At 39.0% G+C, this 27,437-nt stretch overlaps 1 protein-coding gene across 4 annotated transcripts; it reads left to right on the top strand.

Annotated features, from left to right (window-relative positions):
• Positions 1-514: 514 nt before the first annotated feature.
• On the top strand, positions 515-20,219 carry vapb (VAMP (vesicle-associated membrane protein)-associated protein B and C). 4 transcript variants are annotated; one of them, XM_053227775.1, is made up of 6 exons: positions 515-815; positions 5,041-5,193; positions 7,951-8,054; positions 14,271-14,351; positions 16,065-16,169; positions 16,315-20,219. In XM_053227775.1, the coding sequence occupies exons 1-6, from the start codon at positions 758-760 to the stop codon at positions 16,474-16,476; spliced, it is 663 nt and encodes a 220-aa protein (XP_053083750.1). In that variant the 5' UTR covers positions 515-757; the 3' UTR covers positions 16,477-20,219. The 4 variants fall into 4 exon arrangements, with proteins under 4 accessions (XP_053083750.1, XP_053083743.1, XP_026801466.1 ...); XM_053227768.1 differs by having other exon boundaries at positions 519-815; positions 16,312-20,219; XM_026945665.3 differs by having other exon boundaries at positions 520-815; positions 15,993-16,169.
• The last annotated feature ends 7,218 nt before the right edge of the window (positions 20,220-27,437 follow it).

The raw sequence follows: 27,437 nt of genomic DNA, 5'->3' as shown, positions 1-27,437 counted from the left end.
GCTCTGCGCCGACTCCTGCATGACTTTGGCCCAGAGTCGATGGCTGTCAGTATAGGTTTAATGAATATAAGGGAAAAGATGTGGCTCTATATTACAGGAGTAATATTTTTATATTATGAGCCTACATGTGATTGGTCTAGAAATGTATTCATATTTATTTGTTAGTGTAGTCATATTACATGCAATATCAATAATCAGGGATAATAAAATCAAGTAAATAAATGAATAAATAAAATAAAATGTTGACATCTGGCCTGAGACCATACTGCCAGTGTGTGAAAGTCTTATAAACATCTTTAAAAGATTTACATCATTCATAACTCATGAACATGAATGCATCTGCAGGACATCTCTGAGAGATCCACCACAGGCAGAGACGTATTAAAGATGAGCAAACTCCTCAGATAAGATGAAAGGATGAGAAGGTGTATTTGTGTATAGGGAGAGCCTCTCTTCACTTGCACTGTGGCTGTCCAGAGCAGACTACAGCATCTTACCAGCTGTCGCTCACCGTCAGTCTGACGTCACGGCGAGTCTGTCTTACGCCGCTTTTCCTACCGCATCATCACAGCATTTCCAGCTCGGCCAGAGCTCTGTGTCAATCTGTTGTCATTGCAGGATTCATTAAATATCGTGCTTTGCTTGAAACGTTAAGTGTTTTGAGCATAGTGAACTGAAAGTCAAGTGCAGGTTGTTAGGGAGTCTTGTCAGGACTGTTTGTGTAGTGAGGTAACGCTACCGCCCGAACCGCGGGGACATGGCCAGGCCAGAGCAGATCCTGCTTCTCGAGCCTCAACACGAGCTAAAATTCCGAGGTGAGTTACACACCTAGAAGACTAAACGTATGGATATATATAGATACATAAATATAGGTTTGGAAGTAAGCTAAGGAGGTCATTTACTGCAAGGAAGGTTGTCTGTGACATGGCGTTCATGATAGGCCTCAGTTTTTGGATTAAATGTACAACGATGCGAATGTCGTCTGTTGGTTTACGTTAGCTTGCATGCTAAATGACAAAAAGGTCTTTTACTTCATAGTTGATAGTAAGAGTCCTAGCCATACAGCTAAGTGTAGGTATGCGATGTTAGCGTTAGCAGGAACTGCTCACAGAGCTAGCTAGCTTGGTAAATGTATCTGTGTCCACAATGGAGCAACATTAGCTAGGCCCACTGTGGTCTTTCCATTAGACACTCGATATTCAAAGAGGGTTATTGGTTCTCCGGATCAAACAAGCTGTTTATACATGATAACAGTCATACAGAGTTGAATCTGTGCTACTGTGCTGTGTGTGAAATCTGTTAAATGTATCAGTATTAAAACCAATAACAGAATTGTGGGTTAACACACACACATGCATTTGGAATCCAAACAAATATGACATGACCAATGAAAATGGTCTGAAAATGGGCTGTTGTTGACTTTTGCCTACAAAAGCCTACATGAATGCATAATTGGATATTAATTTGTCAGTACTAATCGAAATATTACGTAGGTGGAATAATAATATCAAACAGTGAAGGTGGAATTTTGTTCTTTCCTACCTGAAAGAGGTTTTAAAACAATTGATCCTGTTGCTTTGCCTGGTCACTCTTGAAACACAGTGGATCCATAGCTACAGGGATGAGCATGAGCATGAGCAGTTTATGATGGATTTCTTTTCTTAATTTTATGACAAAACCACCAAAAATTGGTTTTCTGCATTGGTTTAAGTTTTTTTTCTAAGACATTGTACAGATGTTTTCAAGAGGACCTTTCAAAGCTCCTAAATAAATCTTGTTATTAAGTATACCCAAAATAAAACAGTAAATTGAAATCTGCTGCTGTTAACTCTCACTATGAATTTCCAAGAGAAGCAAGCAATCATAGGCTGCTGAAGAATCTAAACAAACCCATCAGAGAGATAGCAAAAACATTAAGTATGGCCAAATCAACTATTTGGTACATTCCTAAAAAGATAGAACACACTGGTGAGCTCAGGCCCACCAAAAGGCCTGAAAGACCACAGAAAACAACTGTAGTAGATTACAGAAGAATTCTTTCCCAGAAGAGCAGTTGGCCAGATCAAGAACACCCTCCACAAGGTAGACCTATCTGTGTCAATGTCAACAATTAAGAGAAGAGAACACCAGATGTCTCACAGCAGGTTTACTGCAAGATATAAACCATTAATAAGCCTCAAAATCAAGAAGACCAGATTAGGTTTGCCACAAATATGTAAAAAAAAAAAAAAAAAAAAAAGCCTGTACAGTTCTGGAGCAACATCCTATGGACAGATGAGACAAAGATCAACTTGTACCAGAATGATGGGAAGAGAAGAGTATGGAGAAGCGAAAGGACTGCTCATGATCAGCAGCATACCACCTCATCTTATGGCGTGGGCACGTATGACTGTTAATGGAACTCATTCCCTCATATTTATTGATGATGTGACTGCTGACAAAGCAGCAGAATGAATTCTGAAGCGTATATTATCTCCTCAGTTTCAGTATCCTTTTCAGGAGTTGAATTGCATGCTCAGTTGAGTTAAGGTCTGGTGATTGACTTGGCCAGTCAAAAATATTCTACTTTTTTCCCCACCGATGAAGTCCTTTGTTGTGTTGGCAAAGTGTTTTGGGTCATTGTCTTGCTGCATGAAGATTGGATTACTTTCTCTGTAACTTGACAGACAGAATGTTTCTGTAAACTTCTTCATTTATTCTGCTGCTACTGTCATGAGTTACATCATCAATAAATATTAGTGAGCCTGTTCCAGAAGCAGCCATGCAAGCCCAAGCCATGACACTACCACCACAGTACTTGACTGAATTCCAATCTGTTAGTAGTTAGAAGAATAACCTGTCAGTCACATTTTTAATCAGTTGAAAAATGGGTGGGTTCAAACAAATGGTGCCATGTTGTACATCTAACACATCTAGATGTAAATACCAGGAAATGAAAGCTGAAAGTCTAATCTATTGTCTCATATTCATCTTTTGATCTCAAATTGAAATGTCTTCAGTGTATAGCAAAAACAAAAGAACTGGCCTTGCCGTTCCAGTACTTTCGGAGGGGACTGTATATATGCTTTTTCTCTCACAGGTGCAGTGACACACAGTCATGGAGGAAAAAAGTACACCCTCCTTCAATTCTATGTTTTTATTTATTAGGGCCTAAATAACAATTGTGTGGTCCTCACCAACCACTATAAAAAAAACAAATAACCTTAAATGACTACAGAAAATCTCTCTCTCTCTCTTTATATATATATATATATATATATATATATATATATATATATATATATATATATATATATATATATATATATATATATAATGTATGTAAAATTTTTCAATATGTACTAATTTTTTCCCAAAAAGTAAACATTCAGAAACCAAGTGGGAAAAAATAAGTACACCATTCCTACTTCCACAAGCATTGAGAGAATAATTAGGAGCTAGACTAGACAAAAGCAGAGCTTTTGGCAGTTTGATGTTCTGGAGGAGACTATATCACGCCAAGCCATGACCACAGAGAAACAATTGTTGCTGCTTATCAGTCTGGGAAGGGTTACAAGGCAATCTCTAAACAATTTGATATTCACCATTCTACACTGAGAAGGATTGTTTACAAATGGAGAACCTACCAGACACTTGCCAATCTTCCCGGGAGTGGATGTCCCAGCAAATTCAGTCCAAGGACAAACCGTTTAATGCTCAGAGATATAAAGAAAAACTCAAGAGCTACATCATGTGACCTACCAGTTTCTGTGAGCACATTAAATGTTCATGTTCATGACAGCACAATCAGAAAAAGACTGAAAAGTTTGGCTTTTATGGAAGGGTGGCTAAAAAAAAATAAAAAAAGCCCCTTCTCTCCAAAAAAAAAAAATATGGCAGCATGACTTAGGTTCGCAATATTTCATCTGAACAAACCAGAAAGGTTGAGACCAAGGTGGAGATGTTTGGTCATCATGTACAGCACCATGGCAAAAACTAAACTCAGTGTATCACCACAAACACCTCATGCCAGCTATCAAGTATTATGGTGGAGGGGTGATGATTTGGGCTTGTTTTGCTTCCATAGAACCTGGGAAACTTGCAGTCATTGAGACAATGATGAACTCCACTTTATAACAGAATATCATTGAGACAAATGTGAGGCCATCTGTCTAACAGCTTGAGCTGGGCCAAAAGTGGGTCATGCAACAGGAAGCCCACCTGTCCCAAGCACAACAGCAAATCGACATCTGAATGCCTGAAGAAGAAAAAAATGAAGGTGTTGGATTGGCCAAGTCAAATTGCAGACCTCACCCCATTGAGATGCTGTGGCGGGAAGTGAGCTGTGCATAAATGAATGCCCGCAAACATCAGTGAGCTGAAGTAGTGCTGTAAAAGAAGAGTGGGCCAAAATTTCTCCAAAACAATGTGAGAATGATAAAATTCTACAGAAAATATATAGGTCACGTTATATGTTGCTGAATTATAGGGTGTACTTATTTTTTCACCAACTGATTTCTGAATGTTGGTTTACTTTTTGGAGAAAAATGACTACATATTGAAAATTTTTTATTTAAAGAAATTCTTTTTTTTTTTTTGAGTCACTAGAGGTTATTTGTTTGTTTATAGAAGGTGGTGATGACACAACAATTGTTATTTAGGCCAAGATAAATAAAAGCAAAGAATTGAAGGAGGGTGTACTTTTTCCCGTGAGTGTACACAGATAGAAAGATAGGAGACAAGAGAACATGTTTTTGCGCTGGATTTTGGAACATGACTGGATTTGTGCTCATTCAGCTATAAGGGGATTTATATTATACTGATGTCAGGTGAGAAGGCCTGGTGCCATGTTCCAGTTCATCCCAAAGGTGTTCAGTGGGTTTGAGGTCAGGGCACTGTGTAGGCCAGTAGAGTTCTTCCACACCAACATTATGATATATAAATTATATATTCTACACTAGTGATTTGACTAAACCATAGTGACAAAGGTTGAGCGGTGTGGTACTCACCCAGTTGCAGCTTTTACAAAAGCATCTAATTGTCCTGTGTCTGTGTTTTTAGGTCCATTTACAGATGTGGTGACCACGACCCTAAAGCTTGCTAACCCCACAGATGGGAATGTGTGCTTTAAAGTGAAGACAACTGCTCCACGTCGCTACTGTGTGCGTCCGAACAGTGGAGTGATTGAAGCTGGAACCTCAGTTAATGTCTCTGGTAAATAAACCAATTGATCCAGCTGAGCTTATTTTGATAGTTTATGATCTTGCATCTAAAAGTTTTAAATTAAAATCAGCTAATCTTTTTTTTTTGAATACCAATTCAAGTCAATATCACTTTGAATTCAGTTATTTCATTTGCAAACCTGAAACATTTTAAATGTGTTTTTTCTTACATGAACAATTAACAAGACCAGTTCATGTTTGCTACACCACAGTGTAGGCCTTTTTCATCACAATGTAGCCTTTATTATTTTTATTATTATTAGCCTTTACTTTTATTGCAGTATGCATCTTAGCTGGACATTTATAACTCTTTTAATGACCAACAGTTGAACCCTTGGCCAACTTCACAAAATAAGGCACAGGGAATATCAGAGATCTTAAAGGGTACTGCAAGGAGGAAGAACACAAGTTTCTGTGACTTTTTTAAAAGTTCTAATTTATGCAATACATTATATTGCAATTTTTTGCAATATCACTAGACTAGACACCTTCTTAAAAATATAAGTATTTTATTCATATAAATCTTTTCATATTGTATTACCTTAATGATGGAAAAACTGCACTTTTTCTTTTAAGGAAATGCCTGAAAACATTTTGTTGCGATTGCTTAAGAATATACTTTTCTTAAGGGACATTGTCCCCTTTTATTTGTTTCTGCAACTAGATTTCTTTCCTCTGGCTTTGAATCAAAATAGTAGACCAACATGGAGGTTCAGATCTGTAATTAATGTTGTCTCATGAGATGTGATCAATACTAACAACCAAAATCTCCTTTCATTTTTGCTTTTTTTCTTCTAAAATTGTTTTGTATGATAAAGAGAGAGGCAGCTGGCACTTTAAGGTAAATTGCAGAGAATGAAGCTTGCGTTCGTATCTCTCATAATTGTAATTGTTAATCATAATTATTTCCAATATACATAGAAATCAAAATGTATATCAAGACATTTGTCATGTACGCTGACGAATGATTCTTCATTTCCCAAATATATTGGAAACATTGTCTGGTTCCTCTCAAGGTTTCTTCCTCATATCATCTCAGGGAGTTTTTCCTTGCAACCATCTGCTTCCATGAGGGAACACTGATCCTGGAAATACCCGGCTTCACTGCCGTGTCAGCGACCCTGCCATTGCCCTGGTCCTGGTGGGCACAGAAGGTTCTACCTGTGTGGAGTGAGACTGAGCTGGGGGAGACATATGAGAAGAATGTGAAGGGGGGGAGCAATGCAGAAACCAGGTTCCGGGGGACGGTTTTGGTGTTCTGGTAAATCAGTCACAGGAAGCTGGAACTGGAGGGGGAAGAAAGCGGGAGGAGGGGGAAAGACACAAAGAGAGAATCAGTAGTCTGCTACTGTGAGCACCTCCTGGTGATCTACCGCTAGCTGGGCTGCTTCCTCCAGGGATGCCGTTCGGTGGCACTGAACCCACTTCACAGTTCCTGCAGGGAGCCATGCAATGAACTACTCCAGCACCACCAGTTCAAGAATTCCCTTGGTGTCCTGCTTCTCAGCCTGCCAACAGGAGTCTTTGACTTGCTGTGAGAAGACAAACGGGCAGCCGAATTCCATGAGTTCCAGGACCAGGAAGCATTGTCAGTGTTTCTCCGTGGTCTGACCAACCTGTTGCAGCACTGCCTTCTTCACTGTTTAGGACTCTAGTTATACATGGTGGACCACATCTGCTGTATGACAAGTTGGGCTTCCCCTGGGGAGGAGGTTGAGGGTCTGCTTTTCTTCTGGCCACCCCAGTGCAGATGCTGCATGCTCAAAGAGCTCCTCAAAGGCTTCCAGATCATCCATGGAGAATGACGTCTTGGGCGTTGGCGCTGCAGCAGCATCTGGAGCACCCCTCGGTTCTCGACCTGCTCCTGAGCAATTGCCTTGAATTGCCTTCAATTGCTCACAGCACAGGTCGAGGAGGGCCCGATGTAGCGTTCGGTGGAGACTTATGAAGTACTAGAAGAACTCGCTAAGTGTAGAATGTGCCTCCTCCCTTGTTTTCAGCATTACTGTAGAACCCTGTCATGTGTGGATGGGAAAGAGGACTCGGGAGACAGGTGGCTTTCAACACAGTTTCGTATTCTCGTTTATTTTTCACCATGCTTTTAGGCACCCTTCCAAAAACTCAACAGAACATGCACCAACTGAAAAGGGGCTGTCACTAGCACATGGCTTTCGCCCATTCAAGTTCACAGTTCAGGTTCACGCTCCATGTACATGGCATGCCCCAGAACCTGCGATTTAAAATAGCCAGTAATACTGAATGTAAACAAACCTGGGTGGAAAATTGCTAACACTAAATGATGAACAAGGCAAACCAAAATGCTTGCTTAAATAATAAAATGACATGGAGGTAAAAAAAAATGACAAAATTCTAAGGATTATCATTACATTTCTGTCGACAACTGAGATTTTATTTTGCTTTTTCTTTGCCTTTATGCTGTGTGACCCCCCTGCATGTAAGTTATGGTTTAGTTGTATGAATGATGCTGAAAGGAAGACACGTGGTGATAAATGATGAGCACTGTAAATTTATTTATTTATTTATTTATTTTAAATTTTTATTTTTTATTTTTTTTTACACTCTTTAGTTAAATAATCTTTGAACTGATCAATTCAAATTGATGTTTCTCACATAAAAGACATCAGATAATGCTAGAATGAAAAAATTGCCTCATGTTTACTCATCAGTGATTAGTAGTTAAACTGTTTTTGGCCATTTTCAAATTAATTTTTGATGTCTTTTTTTGCAGTTATGCTGCAACCGTTTGATTATGACCCCAACGAGAAGAGCAAGCACAAGTTTATGGTGCAGTCTTTAATGGCCCCACCTGACATGACGGACATGGAGGGTTTGGTGAGTACTCATCCAGAAGCAGTAAAGTAAGGCTTTTATAACATGGGACTAAATTTCAGAACTGTGTGTGGAATAAGCAGTGTACTGGCAGTAGCTTTAATGTTATATTTCTATTTTATTATCACAGTTTACCAGTAACAATATGATGTATACTATATGGCCAAAAATTTGCGGCCACCTGACCCTCATACCCATATGTGATTTTTGAACATGCCATTCCAGATTTAGGGGTGAAATGCATGTTAAGTTGGGCTAAGGTCTGGTGATTGACTTGACCAGCCTTAAACCTTCCACTTTTTTCCCCTGATGAAGTCCTTTGTTGTGCTGGCAGTGTGTATTGGATCATTGTCTTGCTGCATTATGAAGTTCCTCCAAATCAGATTGGATGCATTTCTCTGTAAATTGGCAGACAGAATATTTCTGTAGAGTCCTGAATTCATTCTGCTGCTGTCATCATGAGTTACCCAAGCCATGACACTACCTCCACCATGCTTGACTGATGAGCTTGTATGTTTTGGATCATGAGCAGATCCTTTCTGTCTCCACACTTTGGCCTTTCCATCACTTTGGTAGAGATTAATCTTGGTTCCAGAACTTTCTGGCCCACTGTTCTGATTTTTACAGCTGATGATTGGTTTGCATGTGGTATGGCCTCTACATTTCTGCTCTTGAAGTCTTCTTTGAATGGTGGATTGTGATACCTTCACCCTTGCCCTGTGGAGGTTGTTGGTGATGTCATTGACTGTTTTAGGGTTTTTCTTCATGGCTCTCCCAGTTTTTGTCATCAACTGCTGTTGTTTTCCTTTACTGTCCTGTTCAATGTCTGGTTGTTAGTACATCAGTGGTTTCTTTCTTTTTCAGAACATTCTAAATTGTTGTGTTGGCTATGCCCAATGTTTGTGCAATGGCTCTAATCAATTTTCCCTCTTTTCTCAGCTTCAAAATGACCTGCTATTCTCCTATAGACAGCTCTCTGTTCTTCATGTTGGTTTATCCTTTTTAACAACAAATGCAATCTTCAAATCAAATGCAAAACCCAGGGCTCAAACTAAAATATACATTCAGTATACATTCAGAGCTATTAACTGTTTAAACAATCAATCTAACAGGGCACATCTGGACAAAAAGAAAAACCTGTCAGTCACATGTTCTGGTATTTTTGATCACTTGAAAAATGGGTGGGTTCAAACAAAAGGTGCCATGTTCATGTGCCAAGTGTTTAACACATCTAGATGTAAATATCAAGAAGTAAAAGCTGAAATTCTAATCTACTGTCTCATTTTTTTGATCTCAAACCCAAATGTCTTCCAAAGTGTGGGGAATTGATCTGCTCATGTTCCAAAACATAGATGCTTATTGGTCAAGCATGGTGGAGGTAGTGACATGGCTTGGGCTTGCGTGGCTTCTTCTGGAACAGTCTCACTAATCTTACATTTACATTTATGGCATTTGGCAGACGCCCTTATCCAGAGCGACTTACAATTATCTCATTTATACAACTGAGCAGTTGAGGGTTAAGGGCCTTGCTCAAGGGCCCAGTAGTGGCAGCTTGGTGGTGCTGGGATTTGAACTCTTCACCTTCAGATCAGAAGTCCAATGTCTTAACCACTGAGCTACCACTTCCCACGCCATGTTGTAATCTTTATTAATGTAAGTCATGATGATGATTATTATTATTATTTTTATTTTTTTTATTTTTATTCGAACATGGCACCATGGATGGCTGCCTCGGTTTGTAGCTCCCCAATGTTTTTGTTTTTATTGCTTTATTGTCATTTCAGCCATATACAGCTGGTACAGTACACATTGAAATGAAACAACGCTCCTCCAGGACCATGGTGCTGAATAAACAACACAGAGCTATATGAGACTACATAGAACTAAATAAGATTACAAAGGCATACACAGGGCTACATAAAGTGCAGATGTGCAAACGTGTGCAACAGCGCAAGACAGTACAACAATTAGTAAACAGGACAATAGACACAGTAAAAGACAGTGCAGTGCTGACCACTACACAGCTTTTGTGTGGAATAAGGTGCAAAGAGAGAATACAATATAATAGTAAATTTTGTAAATGTAAACATAACATAACTAATTAGCAACAAAAATACAGGTGATCACTACCGTATTTTGTTTAGGGTGTTTTAGGGCAGTCCAAGAAAGAAATTGCAAAAAGGAGTCTGATGGCTTGGGGGAAGTAATGAGTGCGGTCATCTACAACGCTGGTGGCTTTATAGTGTGTTGTGTAAATATCTGTGATGGAGGGAAAAGAGACCCCGATGATCTTCTCGGCTGTCCTCATTATCCTTTGCAGGGTCTTGCGATCTGAAACGGTGAAATTTCCAAACCAGGCAGTGATGCAGCTGCTCAGTATGCTCTCGATAGTCCATCTGTAGAATGTGGTGAGGATGGGTCATGTCATCGATGAACTTGATGTGATTTGATCTGTGCGTTGCTGCAAAGCCATGAGTCAGCAGAGCGAACAGCGGTGGACTGAGCCCACAGCCCTGGGGGGCACCAGTGCTCAGTGTGGTGGTGCTGGGGATACTGCTCCCGACAGACTGACTGCTCAGGACTGACTGAGGTCTTCCAGTCAGGAAGTCTAGGATCCAGTTGCAGTGGGAAGTGTTCAGTCCCAGCAGGCTTACCTTTCCAGTCAGGTGCTGAGGAATGATTGTGTTGAATGTTGAACTGAAGTCTATGAATAGTATTCAAATATAAGCGTCCTTTTTTCCAGGTGGGTGGTGGCGATGGCATCATCTGTTTGCTTATAGCGCTTGGGACGATATGCAAACTGTATGGGGTCCAGTGAGGGGGATAGCAGGATCTTGATGTGCCTGATGATGAGCCTCTTGAAGCACTTCACAATGATGGGTGAGAGTGCGATGGGACGGTAGTCGTTGAGGCAGGACACTGAAGACTTCTTCAGCATGGGGACGATGGTGGAGGCCTTGAAGCATGCTGGAACAACAGCTCTGCTCAGGGAGATATTGAAGATATCAGTGAGAACATCCACCAGCTGGTCTGCACATCCTCTGAGCACTCTGCCAGGAATGTTGTCTGGTTCAGCAGCTTTCTATTGGTCGAGTCTGCATAGAGTGTTCTTCATGTCAGCCATGGTAAGATACAGCACCTGGTTGTTCAGAGGAGGGATGGGCTTCCTCGCCACCACGTCATTCTGCGCCTCAACCCGAGCATAGAAGTTGTTCAGCTCATCTGGAAAGGAGGCATCACTGGAGGTAGGTAATGTCCTGTAGTTGGTGGTGGCCTGGATGCCCTGCCACATGTGACACGTCACCACTGTCCTTGAAGTGGCTGTGGATTTTCTGCGCATGTGTGCGCTCTGCCTCTCTGGTAGCCCAGGACAGTTTGGCCCTTGCTGTTCTTAGGGCCATCTTGTCATCTGCTCTGAAGGTGGAGTCTTGAATCCTCAGCAGCGCATGTACCTTCGCAGTCATCCACGGCATCCCCTTACAGAAAGAGAGATGTGTGAGTTGTTGAGGGAGATGACAAGATTCTGAAGTGGGATGCATCACCTGGGATGAACAGAGGTTCAGTTTTACTGGGATAAGTTTTAGCTGATGAGCTGCCATCCACGTTGAGATGTTTACCAGACATGCTGAGATACAAGCAGAAACATAAGTGACTGAGGGAGCAACAGAGAGAATAAGTTGAGTGTCATCCGCATAGCAGATGTATGAAAACCCATGTGAGGATATGACCTCACTAAGAGACCGGGTAGAGAGGGAGAAAGAAGAGGACCAAGCATTGAGCCTTGTGGGACACCAGTGGAGAGTCTGCATGGAGGAGATGTGGATCACCTTATATGACCGACCCTCCAAGTAGGAAACAAACCATTGCCATGCTATGCCATGAATTCCAAGACTCTTGATGATGGACAAGAGTCTTGTAGTTGACTGCATTAAATGCTGCTGAAAGGTCAAGGAGGATGATGACTGATGACAGTGGCATGGAGTTTCTCAGTGACAGCCACAAGGGCAGTTTCTGTGGAATGTGCCAATTTGAAGCCAGTTAGGATCTTGGTGGTTGTTTTGGGTCACTTGATTGTAAACGGTGTGTTCTAGGGTTTTAGCATTGTGGAAGGGATTGGAGCCGGTGGGTAGGTGGTGGTATTGCAGGACAAGATGACTTGCAGGATCTCTTCTGTTGATCAGTGAGAAAAACATGTCAGCAAAAGAGGAGGGGAATCCCCTCCTCAAACATGTAGGGAAACATGTAGTGTAGGAGTCAGGGTAGAGTGAGGGTCTAGGAGATTTTTTTTCAATCTTCCCATCAAAAAAAGTGGTATCAGCAGCCAGGGAGGATGGTGAAGGATCCGTCGGTGGGTTAAGAAGTGATAAAAAGATGTGGAGTTTGCGAGGAACTTGTCCAGATGTTTTGAGCTTTTCCTTGTAGATAAAGCAGATTTCACATCAGATAAGAATTTGGACAGGAGACCGTGGTAAGAGATGAGATCCATATAAATTGTAATTTCCTACACTTTCTCTCTGCTGTTCTTAATTCTCTCTGATTGCTGAGCAACACATCTGATAGCCAAGGAACAGAGCAAGAAATCTTCCTGGGTTTGGAAAATAGAGGGTCACGGAGGTCCATGGATGAGGAAAGTGAAGAAAGGAAAGTGTTAGTCGCTGACTTCCGCAGTAGAGAGGAAAAGGATAATAACGGATGGTAAAGGATGTTAGGGTGCATGAAGCTACAGAGGATGAAGACATAGAGTGGCGGTTTTGATGAGCGGGAGAGAGGTATTGACAGCTGATGTTAGGCAGGACAGGGAAGGTGATGGAGAAGGATATCAAGAGATGATCAGAGATGTGGAGTAGGGTAAAACTGATGTCTGTAACTGGAGAGGGGTGATTGATGACCAGGTCCAGGACATTTCCTTCCCTGTGTGTGGGAGGGCAGCTGTTGAATATCAAGGAGAAGGAATGCAGAAGGGAGAGAAGGCAAGCTGACTGGAGCTTGTCGGCGGGAAGGTTGACGTCTCAGAGGAGAGTGAGAGGGTGCTGTTAGTAGGGAAAAGACTGAGGAGCATCTCCATTTCTTCAAGAAAGTCTCCCAGGAGGGCAGTAGATGACAATAATGAGAAGGTTGATCAGAGAGGTAACTGTAATTACATGGAATTTGAAGGATGAGATGTTCAGATGAAACAGGGAAAGAGGCTTGAAGGCAATAACAAACCTCTACCAGTTTCTCGTCAAGTGTGAGAAATGGAGAAATGTTATATGGAGTGATCCAGGTCTCAATTAGCACTAGAAAGTGGACAGTGTAATGGGAAGTTAAAGTCGAAATGGAGTCTGCTTTCTGTATGGCAAACTGGCAGTTTCAAAGCCCACCTACCACCACTGTTTGAGACTGAGATAACAGTGGAGGGTACTGATGAGGCTACTGGTAGTTAGGCCTCTGGTTTGTGGAGGAGAACTTCTGGGTCTGTGAGATGTGAGGATGGAGATAGGTTTGAGGCACATGTCAGCAGCCTAGTCAGGAGTGAGGTCAGTGAGTTTAAGTAGGGCTGAGAGGGAACTGGTAATACTATCTAACTAAACAAGAATAGCTAACAAACACTAACTAAACATAACACTATCTAATAAAATTTTTGCTTCTAACCATTACAGTATTTTGCTTCTAACTGCTACAGAATACGCCTTCAATATATCTTAGTAAGCCTTGCCCACAATTCACAATATAAAGAGATTGAAACTGCTCTTAATTAGACACCTGAGAGAGCTAATTAGCATAGACCAACAGACACTTCCAAACAACACTACAGAATCAACAATACTAGAGACATAAGGCTAGATCCAACAGAGTCAAGTAGGTAGTACACAAAGGTCAGAATCCTAGCTTACCAGTAAAGAATAAAAGATGGATCGACTTAAAGCACCTGCTTCTGACTTCTGCCATTATAGATAGGGAAAAGAGACAAATTAGTTCTTTTTCTTGTACCAACGATATGAATGGGGAAAAAGGAAAAATTTGTTCTTTTGTTTCAAACTGGAAATATGGATGGTGAAAAGGGACAAATTAGCTCAGGATTAAATGTCACATTCTGCATGTACTATATAAGAAGTGTAGAATTATGAAGAGTTTATGTGTGTAACATTCAGCCAATGCTGAAGACCTAATTAATCTTGTAGACCATTTTCCTGTCTACTCCTTCATCTTTCAAACCATTTTTCTCCTTTTCTCATGCAGTGGAAGGAGGCCAAGCCAGAGGAACTGATGGACTCCAAGCTGCGATGTGTCTTTGAAATGCCAAATGAGAATGAGAAAACGGTAATTGTGCTGTACTTTTATTCAAAAACCAAAAATGTATGATCCCTCTTATCAAGGTACCATGGAATTTTATGTCAATTTTCCAATTTATTAAGAACACCTGTACAACTGCACATTCATTCAAGTGTCTGATCAGTCAATTACGTATGTATCATGCAGATACTGGTCAAGAGCTTCTGGTAAATGTCTCTGTGACTTTAACCGCAGCATGGATGTTGGTAGCAAATGGCCTGTTCGGAGTGTTTCAGATATTGCTGAGCTCCTGGGATTTTCACACACAACAGTCTCTAGAGTTTACACAGAATGGTGCGAAAAACATTCTGTGAGCAGAGGGTCTGCAGGCTGAAACACCTTGTTGATGAGAGAGATGAGAGGAGAATGATACAGACAGGAAACCTTTTATGCGTTTTGCCTGTTCATTTACACGACAACGGCGTTTCGGGGACTGAAAACGCATATTTTTGAAAACGGGTTTCAAAGTGCAAGTTTTTGAAAACGCCGCCATTATCGTCTCTATGTAAACACCCAATACGGGAATCTTTGAAAACGGTGATGTCATGCGCGTGCGTAGTATGTGTCTATTGTAAAGGCAAGCGCGAACAAACACACAACAATGGCGGAGTACATGTTGCTGCTCAAGAGTTTGCTAACGCTTCTTCAGCAAAGTGTGGATTTACTTCACCAATATTACAACCAACAGCGGAGACGCATCATATACACACGACAAATTCTAAATACACATCAGCGCCGACAACATGTCTTAAAAAGGCGTTTTTGGATCAGAACGACGGAGCTCCCGCCCACAAAGAGCTCTAATCGTCACTTCCCTACAAGTACTGTTTACTAACAAGGTGACAGCTCCGACTACTGGCCTGGCATACGTAATACAGCGTTTTTGGCCGTTATCGCGGGTATGTGAACGTGAATCATTTTGAAAACGTCGTGTATACGTGAAACTTTTTGAAAACGCAAGAGAAAAACTTTTCCGTTTTTGATTACATTGTTGTCATGTAAATGTAGCCTGAGGCTATCAGTTGAGCCTGTGCTGATAGCCTCAGATTTCTGCTCTTTGCTCTAGTCGTGGAACCCAATGTGGTCTTCTGCTGTTGTAGCCCATCCATCTAAAGGTTCAATGTTTTGTGCATGCTGAGGTGCTTATCTGCTCACCACGGCTGTACAGAGTGATTATATGAGTTACTATATCCTTCCTGGCAGCTCGAACCCATCTGACTATTTTCTTCTGACCTCTCTTATCAACAAGGCATTTCCACCCACAGAACTGTCGCTCACTCTGTGTTTTTTGTTTTTTCGCGCCAGTCTGTTTAAACTCCAGAGACTGTTCTGTGTGAAATTCCCAGGACAGCAGCAGATTCTGAAATACTCAAACCAGCCCATCTGGTACTAACATCCATACTATGGTTAAAGTCACGGAGATCACACTTCTTCTTCATTCTGATGTTGATGTGAGCATTACCTGAAGCTGCTGGCCCATATCTGCATGATTTTTTGCATTGTACATATACACTCACTTTATATTTTGCATTTCTATAAAGTATGCATGTATGTTGCCTTTCTGTGTGTTATTTGGTTGACTTAATTTCATGAGTACACTTTGTGTGTATGTGTGCAAACTGTTAATAGCATGACATGGACACCAGTAAGATGATTTCCTCTAGTTTTTTAAAATCGGATTCATCCACGTTGTCCATGAAGTTGGGGTCCAGTCTGGATGATGGCGAGGTGAAGAGGATTATGGAAGAGTGCAGAAGACTTCAGGTGGAGGTGCAGCGACTAAGAGAAGAAAACAAACAGATTAGGGTAATGTTTGTGTTTCACAGACTAGCTAGCAGATAACTTGTAATATCTTGAAGAATAGAAACATGACAAGATGAAGGATCAAGTATTAGGTACTATAGAACACTGCATAATTGTGCCTATTTCTCTTATACTTCCTCCACAGCAGGAAGATGATTGTCTACGGATGAGGAAGAACACAGGGATGGCAGTTCAGCATTCCACACCTTCATCTGTCACAGTGAAGGAGGAGGGCTTGAGCATCAGGGTCATCGCTGTAATTGTGTTGTTCTTTGTCATCGGTGTCACTGTAGGGAAGTTACTCCTGTAAAGATAAAGAAGAGATTAGCGACAGCATGCATTGTGAATGAAACAAACTTAACAAAAAAAGTATTGGATGCTGAATATCCAGTTGCAATGCCATATCATTTGGGTAGTGCTGGATCATTGAATTATGTAAAATGAAAAGAAAAAATATTCCACCTTATGTGCAAAGAAACAATTAGGGGAATACATTAACCAAGCACTGTCCCTGTAGTGACAAAATGACATCATTCAGGCCATTCACTAAACTATTTTAGAAACAGTAGTGCTAAAAAATTCATACCAAGCTGTTATTACCTGATATACTGTCATCTGAACTGCAGAGTTAAATTGAGGTCAGTTAAGTTATGCCTGTTTTGTTTAGACAGAGTGCAGAAATTGCAAGCCTATTATATTTACTTACATTTACACTAAAAAGCTCTTTGAAGTGTTGCATATGCATCTGTCGCACAGACTGTACAAATTATATATATATATATATATATATATATATATATATATATATATATATATATATATATATAATGAGCCATGATCTGTCCATAAACTCGAACCTTATATATGAAGTTCTTGATTTATATCGGAGAGGAGTAAGGCACAGGGCTGATGTCAGAAAAATGCTTCCAATATTGATATTGAGCTTTGGGCAGATCAACTTCCCTGTAGTGTTGGTTTTAATATTTCTTTCTTTTTTTCTTTTGACAGTTGATAGTGTTTCTGATAGTTGATGTTTCCAACTAGGGCATAAATTTTTTTTGTTTGCCACAATGAGCTGTTTCTGCTATAGGTCAACCCCATAAATGCATTATTTATGTTTTTATTTGTTTATATATTATAATGTGTATCTACTACAGCTACCTTGTCTAAGCGATGACACAGCTGTAGTTTCTGATTTATTAAACGTGGTGTGGTTAGCTGCCATTTCCTTTGGAGATGCTCATCAGAAATAAACTTGTCCTTCCAACAGTATGTGCAATACTTAGCAAACTGAAAAAACTATACAGTAGGTTTATGCTATAGCTTTGACAACCACTACCCTATCCAGTGGCCTCTCCTGTATACAGTACTGCTTATGTACAGTCAGTTCCGTAAATATTTGGACATTGAGAAAGTTGTAATTTTAGCTATCTACCACAGTATATTGGAGTTAAAATTAAATAGAATGATTTCAAAATGCAAACTTTCAGCTTTAATTTTCAGTTTAAAAAAAAATAAAATCTTTCAGTTTTAAGGGTAATTACATCCGGATGGCTGAAAAGAACCCACAGATCACCAGATACTGTGTTTCTGCCAGGTCTTTACTGAAGCTGTCTTCAGTCCCTTGTTATTGGGGAATTTTTCCTTCAGTTTTGTCTTTAGCAAGTGAAACGCATGCTCAATTGGATTCAGGTCGGGTGATTGACTTGGCCATTGCAGACCATTCTACTTCTTTGCCTTACAACTGTCTTGGGTTGCTTTCGAAGTATGTTTCAGGTCATTGTCTATCTGCAGTGTGAAGCACCATCCAGTGCATTCTGAAGCATTTGGCTGAATGTGAGCAGATCATATAGTCCTATGCACTTTCGGAATTCATTATGCAGCAGTTACACCATCAATAAATACAAAAGAAGTTCTATTGGCAGCCATACATGCCCATGCCATAAGATGAGGTGGTATGCTTCGGATCATGACCAGTTCCTTCCTTTCTCCATACCCTTCTCTTCCCTTCATTCTGGAACAAATTGATCTTTGTCTCATCTGTCCAATATGATAATGTTCCAGGACTGTACAGAGTTTTTTTTAGATGTTTTTGGCAAACTCTGTTATGGTCTTCCTGTGTTTGAGGCTTACCAACAGTCTTATATCTCGTGGTAAATCCTCTGTATTTAATCTGCTGAACCCTTCTCTTGATTGTTGACTTTAACCCAGATACTCCTACTCTATATGGCTAAAGGTTTGTGGACACCTGACAAAAACACTCGTATGTGCCCCCCCCCCCCCCCCCCCCCCCCCCCCAGATTTAGTTCCCCCTTTACTGTTATAATAACCGCCAATCTTCTGGGAAGGCATGGAGGCCTGGGGCATAGTTGGCATTCCAGTTCATCCCAAAGGTGTTCTGTGGGGTTGAGGTCAGGGCTCTGTGCAAGCCACTGGTGTTCTTCCACTCCAACCTTAGCAAACCGTGTCTTCATGGATTTTGCTTTGCGCACAGGGGCAATGTCATAATGGAACATGTTTGGGCCCCTTAGATTTGGGCCCTTTCCCTTTCAGTGAAGGAAAATTATAATGCTACAGTATACAGAGTCATCCCCTACAGTTGTGTGCTTCCAGATTTGTGGCAACAGTTTGGGGAAGGCCCACATATGGGTGTGATGGTCACGTGTCCACAAGCTTTAGGCCTTATAGTGTACCTCCTGGAGGGTGTTCTTGATCTAGCCAACTGTTGTGAAGTGTTTTTTCTTCACCAGGTAAAGAATTTTTCTGTCATCTACCACAGCTGTTTTCCATGGTCTTTTGGGCCATTTGGTGCTCCAGAGCTCACCAGTGCATTCTTTCTTTATATAAATGTGCCAAATAGTTGATTTGGCCACACCTAATGTTTTTGCCATCTCTTTGATAGGTTTGTTTTGATTTTTCAGTCTAATGATGGCTTGCTTCCCTGGCAGTGACAGCTGTTTGGACTTCCTAAGACCAATACATTCCAAATGCAAGTGCCACACTATAGACCTTTTATCTGCTTAATTGTAAAGGAAATAATGAAGGAGTAATTCACACCTGGCCATGGAACAGCTGAGCAACTAATTGTCTCTTAAAAAGGGGACATATAAAAAACACTGTAATCCATATATTGTTCACCCTATTTGGATGTAAATACCCTCAAAGTAAACCTGAAATTCTGCACTTTGAAATTGTATTCATTATTTAATTTCAACTCCAGTGTGCAGTGGTAGACAGCTAAAATAACAATAACTTTGTCAGCGTCCAAATAATAATGGACCTGACTGAATTTTTAAGCCACAGGGCTTTCAGACAATTGCATGGCTCAGATCTTATGGTGTGTTTCTGTTGTATGTTATACACTGTTTATTCTGCTGCATTAGGCTTTAAAGTTGCTGTACTATTGAAAGACCTCTGATTTTAACATTTTTTCATGTATTTTTTTTTTTGAGAGAGATCCTTTCATTTAAGCTATGAATAAAGCCTTTTATTGCACAGCACTGTTTCTGTAAAAGAAATGCACTATATATAAAGAATATTTTCTCAGTATCTGTCCATGAAACAGTTTTTTCCCATTAATTCAGTGTTTGAAACATGACCACTGACATCTAAGGACTCCTCATAGGACCATTTTGTAGCTGCTTTTCATTGAACAGCTTTTTGGATGTGTGTGGCGCAACTCTTTCAGTCTTTCCTCCCATTTATTTATATGATCTGAAAACTTTTTTAAAGTAGTTTCCTATTTTGAGAGGTGTACATGGAGTATCGGTTGTCTGCATCAATTTATCTGCATTTTACTCTAAGGGCTTTGTGGGCTGATTTAGCCACTCATCTGGCTCATAAATTCTTTGTGTTCTAGTGCCACAAACCTTTACCATATCATAAGGAGATAGGTTAACTATTTTGTATGAATATAAATAAATAGTTAATTCTATATAATGTGAAAAATATTAATATTACTAGCCAAACAGTCTATTATGGTGTAAAAAGACTTCCAAACTTGTTGGGCTATGTAGCATAAATAAATTAAATAAAGCCCCAGGTGTTACTTGGTTTAATGTGTTTCCTTCTTCCAACTGTTACAAAAACATATAGTAAATTGCCAGGATAATTGTCTTCATTTCATATTTTATGATTTCATATATATATATATATATATATATATATATATATATATATATATATATAAACAAGGGGGACCTCCACAATATTAGGCAGGTGGTTTTAATGTTATGGCTGATCGGGGTATGTGATTGGAGTTAAGTGGTTTGTTCACTTTGGGATATTGTTCAGTATTGGACCCACAGGATTTTTTTTACATAGTAATGATACCAGAGGCACTGTGTAATGTTGGGTCAAAGGGACATGTATATTTAGAATGTCAAGATTATTTCAGGTCAGAACAAACAACATACAGTATTACTGCATGGTATTCTGTATATATACACAGTTTTTATTTGCTTAAAGGTGGCATTTTATCTCTGTACTACTGTATAATACAATGTCCATGGGTGATCCTTTAAATTTTATTGGCCACTCCAGTGTGTGCCCCCACCCCTCTTTCATGTACCATGCGTTTAGTCTTTTCACTGCCTTTTTTTTTTTTTTTTTACAGTAATATATTAACAATGCTGTTGTCAGCACATTACTGTAAGAAGTCCAATAGGGTGAGCTTACTGCACTTCTTAGAATAATTATACTTGGCCCTTCTAGTATAATTTTGTGTATGGCTGGCAGTCTAGGAAAACCCTTTGGTTGTTGCTGAGGCTGAATTCTGGAAAACAGCCAAAAATGACAGAAAATTGGATTTTGACTGAAATTGCATTTTCCTGCCAATAATACAGTTCCACATTTTTACATTTAAGATATTATTTATATTAAGATATTATTTTATTTATATTATGTAGTTTACCAAAATGTACATGGAAATGTTTTAATTTGGGCTACTTTCTAACCTTCCCTTGACTGTCTGCCTGCAAAGATCATGTCCCATAAGGAGCCAGTTTAACTACTGTGTAACCACTTTATAGCATTAAAGTCAGGAGGAGGGTGGTGTGGGGTGTGGTCTCTCCAGCTCCCTTGCTTGCTTTTCAGATTAATGCCATCCTTATAAGGCTACTGAAGTGGTTGTGTCATATTCATGTGAAAGACAATGGCATCTTTTCAAAGTGCTGCTCATGGAGCTTCACGCATGGGGTGCTGTCTGCCCTCTTCCACACCCATGAGATCGTAGACACCCACAACTGACTAGTGTTGCTGTGTCTGACAGAGAGTATGCCACTCCCACCCAGACAGCATGGCCCGTTTTGCTCCCTTGGCCACAGATAGTTATGGCATTGTCAGGATTTGAACATGCAACCTGCAGATAATAGGGAACCTGCTGTACCATTCTGAAGCCCAATAATAAGAAGCTCACCAAGAATAAGAAGCCCAATTTTCTTTTTTTTTGATTTTCTGATTGATACTTAAAGAGAACTTTGTCTCAAACTTGTTTTGATACCTCTTCATAATGTTGTCTTCTTAGGTATGTTCTCTAACAAACTCTGGGGCCTTCCAGGAACAGGTGTAATAACAGTCAAGTCCATCAATATTTGGACACTGAGAGTTATTTTTATTTTAGCTGTCTACCACAGTATATTGGAGATGAAATTAAATAATGAATATGAGCTCAAAGTGCTTTCAGCTTTAATTTGAGGTTATTTATATCCAAATCAGGTGAACAGTGTAGGAATTACAACACTTTTTATATGCGGTTACCCCTTTTTTAAGGGACCAAATTTCCTCATTGGAATAGTGTTTAGTGTTTCAAACTGTGCATTGAAGGAGTTGAGTGCATCTGGGAGGAAGGCATCAGTGTCAGGATCTGCGACGTGGTGGAATCTTGTAGTTTGTGATGGCCTGGATACCACAGGCACTATGCATCTTTGAAGCAGCTAGAGATTTTCTTTGCATAATTGCGCTTCGCCAGTCTGATGCCACTGGACAAGTTTGTTCTCACTGTCTAGAGGGTTTATCACATGATGTAAACCACTGGTAACTCTCAAAAACAGGAAGATCAGATTAAAGTTTGCTGAAACGTCTAAAAAAAAAAAAAGCCCATACAGCTCTGAAGCAATATCCTATAGACAGATGAGACAAAGATCAACTTGTACCAGAATGATGGGAAAAGAAGAGTATGAAGAAGGGAAGGAACTACTCATGATCCAAACCAAACCATAAAACCTCATCTTAATGTGTGGGCATGTGACTACTGACAAAAGCAGCAAGATGAATTCTGAAGTGTATAGGCCTGTATTATTCAATTCAATTCAATTCAGTTTTATTTATATAGTACTTTTAACAATGGAGATAGTCACAGAAAAGCTTTAGAGAAATCCAAGTGAGACCATCCACAGCCATCTTTAAGGTATCCATGTGGTACCAACCCCAGCAATCTCACAGCAAACTTTAGGCTAGCCATGTGGGGCCATCCTCCATGTCTCCATGTAACATGCATAATTCTTATGGAAATGACTCAGATGAAACACAAAACACATTCAAGATAAGTAAGTTTGGTTTTTGTGTGCTCAAAGTGTCTCACTGACGAACTCAATTAACACAGACAAGTGCTGTAAGATTTCTTTCATTGTCCTGCAGGTGTCAGTGTAGAGCTGGGTGTCAAATGCTTTGGAGCTCTGAAACATTTTTGCTTTCAGTGTGTCACTGATTCAAAAGCATGGTTCTACCCATCACTAATGCAAACATGCTGATAAACACACAAAAAAGCAAAGGGCAAATCCAAAAAAACGTAATAAAAAACATGCAAAAAGTCTTTTAAAATCAGAGCATTAAAATCTTACACATGTGAAAATACAGTACAAGGCATTACAGACTGACTTACAATTATTAATAATACATACTCGCTACAACAGAAAATCAAAAAGTAAAAGCAAGAGAGAAAAAATACAATATAATAACACAATGTTGGGGTTAAACAAAATGGTTAAACAGCTCATATAATTTCCTGGCTTGATAAATTCACATAATTTTTAAGGCCTCCATATATAAAGATAGCTGCTTTTTCAATTCAATTCAATTTTATTTGTATAGCGCTTTTAACAATGGACATTGTCACAAAGCAGCTTTACAGAAATAAATGGATTCACAAAAAATATATTGTAAATATGTGAATTTATCCCTAATGAGCGAGCCAGAGGCGATGGTGGCAAGGAAAAACTCCCTGAGACAATATGAGGAAGAAACTGTGAGAGGAACCAGGCTCAAAAGGGAACCCATCCTCATCTGGGTGCAACGGATAGTGCAGTTATAAATAAATCCCTTCTATTATTGTGTACTATATGGACAAATAGTGCAATTGTGCAACCAGTAAATTCAGCACAGTTTTTGTAAGAAGTCCGGTTGGTTAAAATCTATCCACTGTCCACTGATGGAGTCCTGAGTACGAAGGTGCTCTTGGCAACTGCAGCCCCAAAGCCACTACAGCAATTTTAAAGACATTAAGTTGGAGTGCTGTTTTCAAAACAGAAGAAGTCGACAATTTATAACAAAGTTTACACTTTTGTCCTCCAAAAGTACTCCAAATTTCACCACATCCCATGCAATAGTATGTAAAATAGATTTTCTTTTGTTTTATCTAATTATATACCTCAATCCGAAATGGATTAACCAAGTTAAATAGAAAAAAGAAATTGTCAGCAGTTTCTATATCATTATACAAATTTGGCATGTGTTTGAATCCACCATTAAATCTTATCCTTAGACATCTGGACAACTCAGAAAGTCTTAGTCTTAGCTGGGTAAATATACATAATTTTAAAATGCACTTCTTTACATTTAGTTGGAAGGGCAAATACAAGATATTCGTTTCTGAAATCATTCACTGATTTCCTACTGAAATGTTGAAAAATGTCATCTCTTCTTATACGACCAGGATAGCTTTCTTGCACAAGACATTTTCTTATAATCCTATTACTACATTGCTTACCTAAAAAAATGTATTTTGCCTAAACTAAGATCAAATATCTTGGGAATAACTACAGAATACATTAAAACCCTTTTATCATTCCCATCATTGGTAAAGAAGTACTTCTAATAACTTAGTCTTTTTCACCACAATTAAAATTGAATTGGATACAGAAATCATTATAACTCAAAATACAGCTATTCTTATCTGTAATGTGCAACACTGACCAAATCCCTTTTTGCTATCATTCTTACAAAAGATTTTCTTTTAAATAATATACAGTGAATATTCCATAAGGATATATATCAATATCAATATTCCAATACAAGAGGATTTGTTTATGAAAAGCACACTGTAATAAAAATTTTTATACCTCCACATTTTTAAATAAACCAGACAGAACTACAAACCAGTATGAATACTCATTTTTAATAAGAGATTGGTACCATTCAAGTTTCAGTACCCCATTCATGATATCAAAGTCTATTGCCTTTAGCCCACCTTCCCTGTATTCTTTAATTATATAATTTTTTTTTCTTATATAGTGGCATTTCTTTCTCCAAATGAAATCATAATTGAGTTTATTAATTGCTTTTGTTGTTCTAGTCGAAATAGGGCAATGAACAACCTGGGTGAATTAACCTTGAGAGACTCTCTATTTTCATAAGTAATATTCTCCCAAATATTGTAATGTCCATCTGCAACCAAATATTCATATTTGTTCTATATTTTTCTAATTTTTTGTCAATATTCAACATTTCTATGCTCTCTTCATCTTTTGAAATTGTAGTCCCCAAGTATTTCACCTTCTTTTTTTAACTGGAATATTGTACAATGAGATTAAATGTAGCTTGTGAATAGACATCAGTTCACATTTTGATAAACTTAACTGTAATCCTGATGCTTTGGGAAAAACATTCTACAGTATGTAATGCTGTAGAAGGGGATCTGCATTTGTTTTTCGTTTCTAAAGGGTTGAATCGTCAGCAAGTTGACTGACAATGAATTTGTGTTCCATAAAATTAAATCCCAGCAACATTATTCCTCTTTAATAAGATGGTTAACAGTTCCACTACCATAAAGGTGGGTAGGTGGGTCTGAATCAATTCCCCTTCTCTTTTGTATGTGAGATCAGTAGGTGAGTATCCATCAAATAACTGTGTTCCTCTATCTAATCTTAAAACATGCAATTGCAAGGAAGGACTATGGAAAAACCTTTTTCAACTTGAATATAACAGTGTTGGGTATATTGAACTGTCAGATAAAACCAAAAAGTAGAGTATAAAAACATCGCTTTTGAGTAAACTCAGGACTCATTTATGGCGCAAATAAAAGTAGACTACTCAGTCCGCCATCTTGCCTCCCTCTGGAAATGGAGTTCAATGCGGGTGTTTGGTTGTGGCGTGGGATTCTGGGAGTTGTTCCGAAATTAGGTGACATATGACTCATTTTCAGGTGAAATATTTTGGGATGCTGTCAATCAACTGAAACCAACTGAAATTGATGCAGGTACATTTTAAACTAAGTTCAGCTTGACTATATTTCCTCCTGTCATGTCTATATTATGTTAGCTAAGGTCTGCTTCAAAAAAAAAAAAAAAAAAAATCAAAGGAGCAGAAATTTTAGTGTTAAAGTTACTTAGATGTACACTGTGCTCCCTGGTGGTCTAGCAGCTAAGGATCCCTCTCTTACCCCTGTGGCCCAGGTTCAATTCCTGGGCTGGGAACCAACCCAGACTAGGAGTGTACCAGTGCTGGTCCCAAGCCCAGATAAAATGGGAGGGTTGTGTCAGGAAGGACATCCAGCATAAAGCCTGTGCTGAATCACACATGTGGCCCAATGATCCACTGTAGTGACCCCTAACAGGAGCAGCCGAAAGAACAACATATGTACAATGTAGTTGATTAACAATTTCTTTGAAATAGTTATTTTTCTTTACCTCACTTTTTTTTTATCTATCTATCTATCTATCTATCTATCTGTCTATCTATTATAATTTACTTGTTTAGAGAGTTAATTCCTTGTGTATATAGCTTTTGTTCAGCTGTTTTTATTTTATTGTATAGTAAACTGTTTAGTAAACCTCATTCAAGATAATGAATATTAATTCTGTTCATTCTTGAATATAATATAATATTTGGGGCTGATGAAGTTGTCACTTAGGGCCCCAAATGTTCAGAAATGGTCCTGCTCCCGATTCACATGTAGAGTCACATGGCTCAACTTTTTTTTTTAAATTGTTTTTATTAGAAAAAAAAAGAAGACTTTTGGACTCTTTTGGGATATTTTTGCGTTCCGCTGTTAGGTTCGTATGTAGTCTGAAACGGTTGTTTATGTATGTATGTATGTATGTGTGTGTGTGTATATATATATACATACATATATACATACATACATACACAGTACTGTGCAAAAGTCTTAGGCACCCTATTTTTTTTTTTTGGTACAAACTTTGTTATAGATTTTTATTTTATGACTTCTACATTATTCATTATTCAGTACAAAAACATTTTAGATTTCCAAACATTAGTTTTCCAGCACAAAATTAAATGTTACAGAAAAATGTTGATATGTCAGTAAAGAAAGCAGCAGATTCCATAAAAGACACTTTTCAGACAAAAAAACATAATGAATGCTGCTGGGTTTTGCTGCAAATATAAGAAGCAAGTGTGACAAAGTCTCCAGAAGAACTGTGGCTGCTTCTGCAAGATGCTCAGTAACACTTACAGCTCATTTCCTTATAAAACTGCACACATTGTACCTGAGACTACTATTTTTTTTTATGCGAAGGATCAGCACACCAAATATTTACTTTGTTTCATTTATTACTGTTTACTGCTCTTTATAATATTTTTTTAAATGTAGAAACATTTAGTTTAATTATTTTTGAAGGGATCTTTGCTGTACAGCATGTCTTTGCATGTGCCTAAGACTTCTGCACAGAACTGTATATATAAACCTATACAAATCATATTATATATACATATATATAAATGATTGTAGATAGATAGATAGATAGATAGATAGATAGATAGATAGAGGTGTGTGTGTCCGTGTGCGTGTGTTTATTTTTGCTATTTTTCATCTCACCCGCACGCCCCTGCAATTCCTTCTCCGCCCACTAGGGGCGCGCGCTCCACAGTTTCAATACCTCTGCTTTATAATATACTTCACTTTCTAACTAGCACTTCTTTTATAGATTCAGCATTAACCACTTTCTAAAATACGTCCTGCTTTAATTTTAAGACAATAGTAATACGTTATTTAGGTGTTATTAATGCCAACATTTCAGCAATACTGAAACCAGA

The sequence above is a fragment of the Pangasianodon hypophthalmus genome, chromosome 2, assembly GCF_027358585.1.
Source record: "Pangasianodon hypophthalmus isolate fPanHyp1 chromosome 2, fPanHyp1.pri, whole genome shotgun sequence".
NCBI lineage: Eukaryota > Metazoa > Chordata > Actinopteri > Siluriformes > Pangasiidae > Pangasianodon > Pangasianodon hypophthalmus.
This window is presented reverse-complemented; position numbering and strand designations above follow the sequence as displayed.

Coding starts and splice junctions, on each gene's coding strand:
- vapb (XM_026945664.3), top strand. CDS start 758: ATGGCCAGGCCAGAGCAGATCCTGCTTCTCGAGCCTCAACACGAGCTA. Junction 816..5,040: donor ACACGAGCTAAAATTCCGAG/GTGAGTTACACA, acceptor CTGTGTTTTTAG/GTCCATTTACAGATGTGGTG. Junction 16,170..16,311: donor AAGAAAACAAACAGATTAGG/GTAATGTTTGTG, acceptor CTTCCTCCACAG/CAGGAAGATGATTGTCTACG.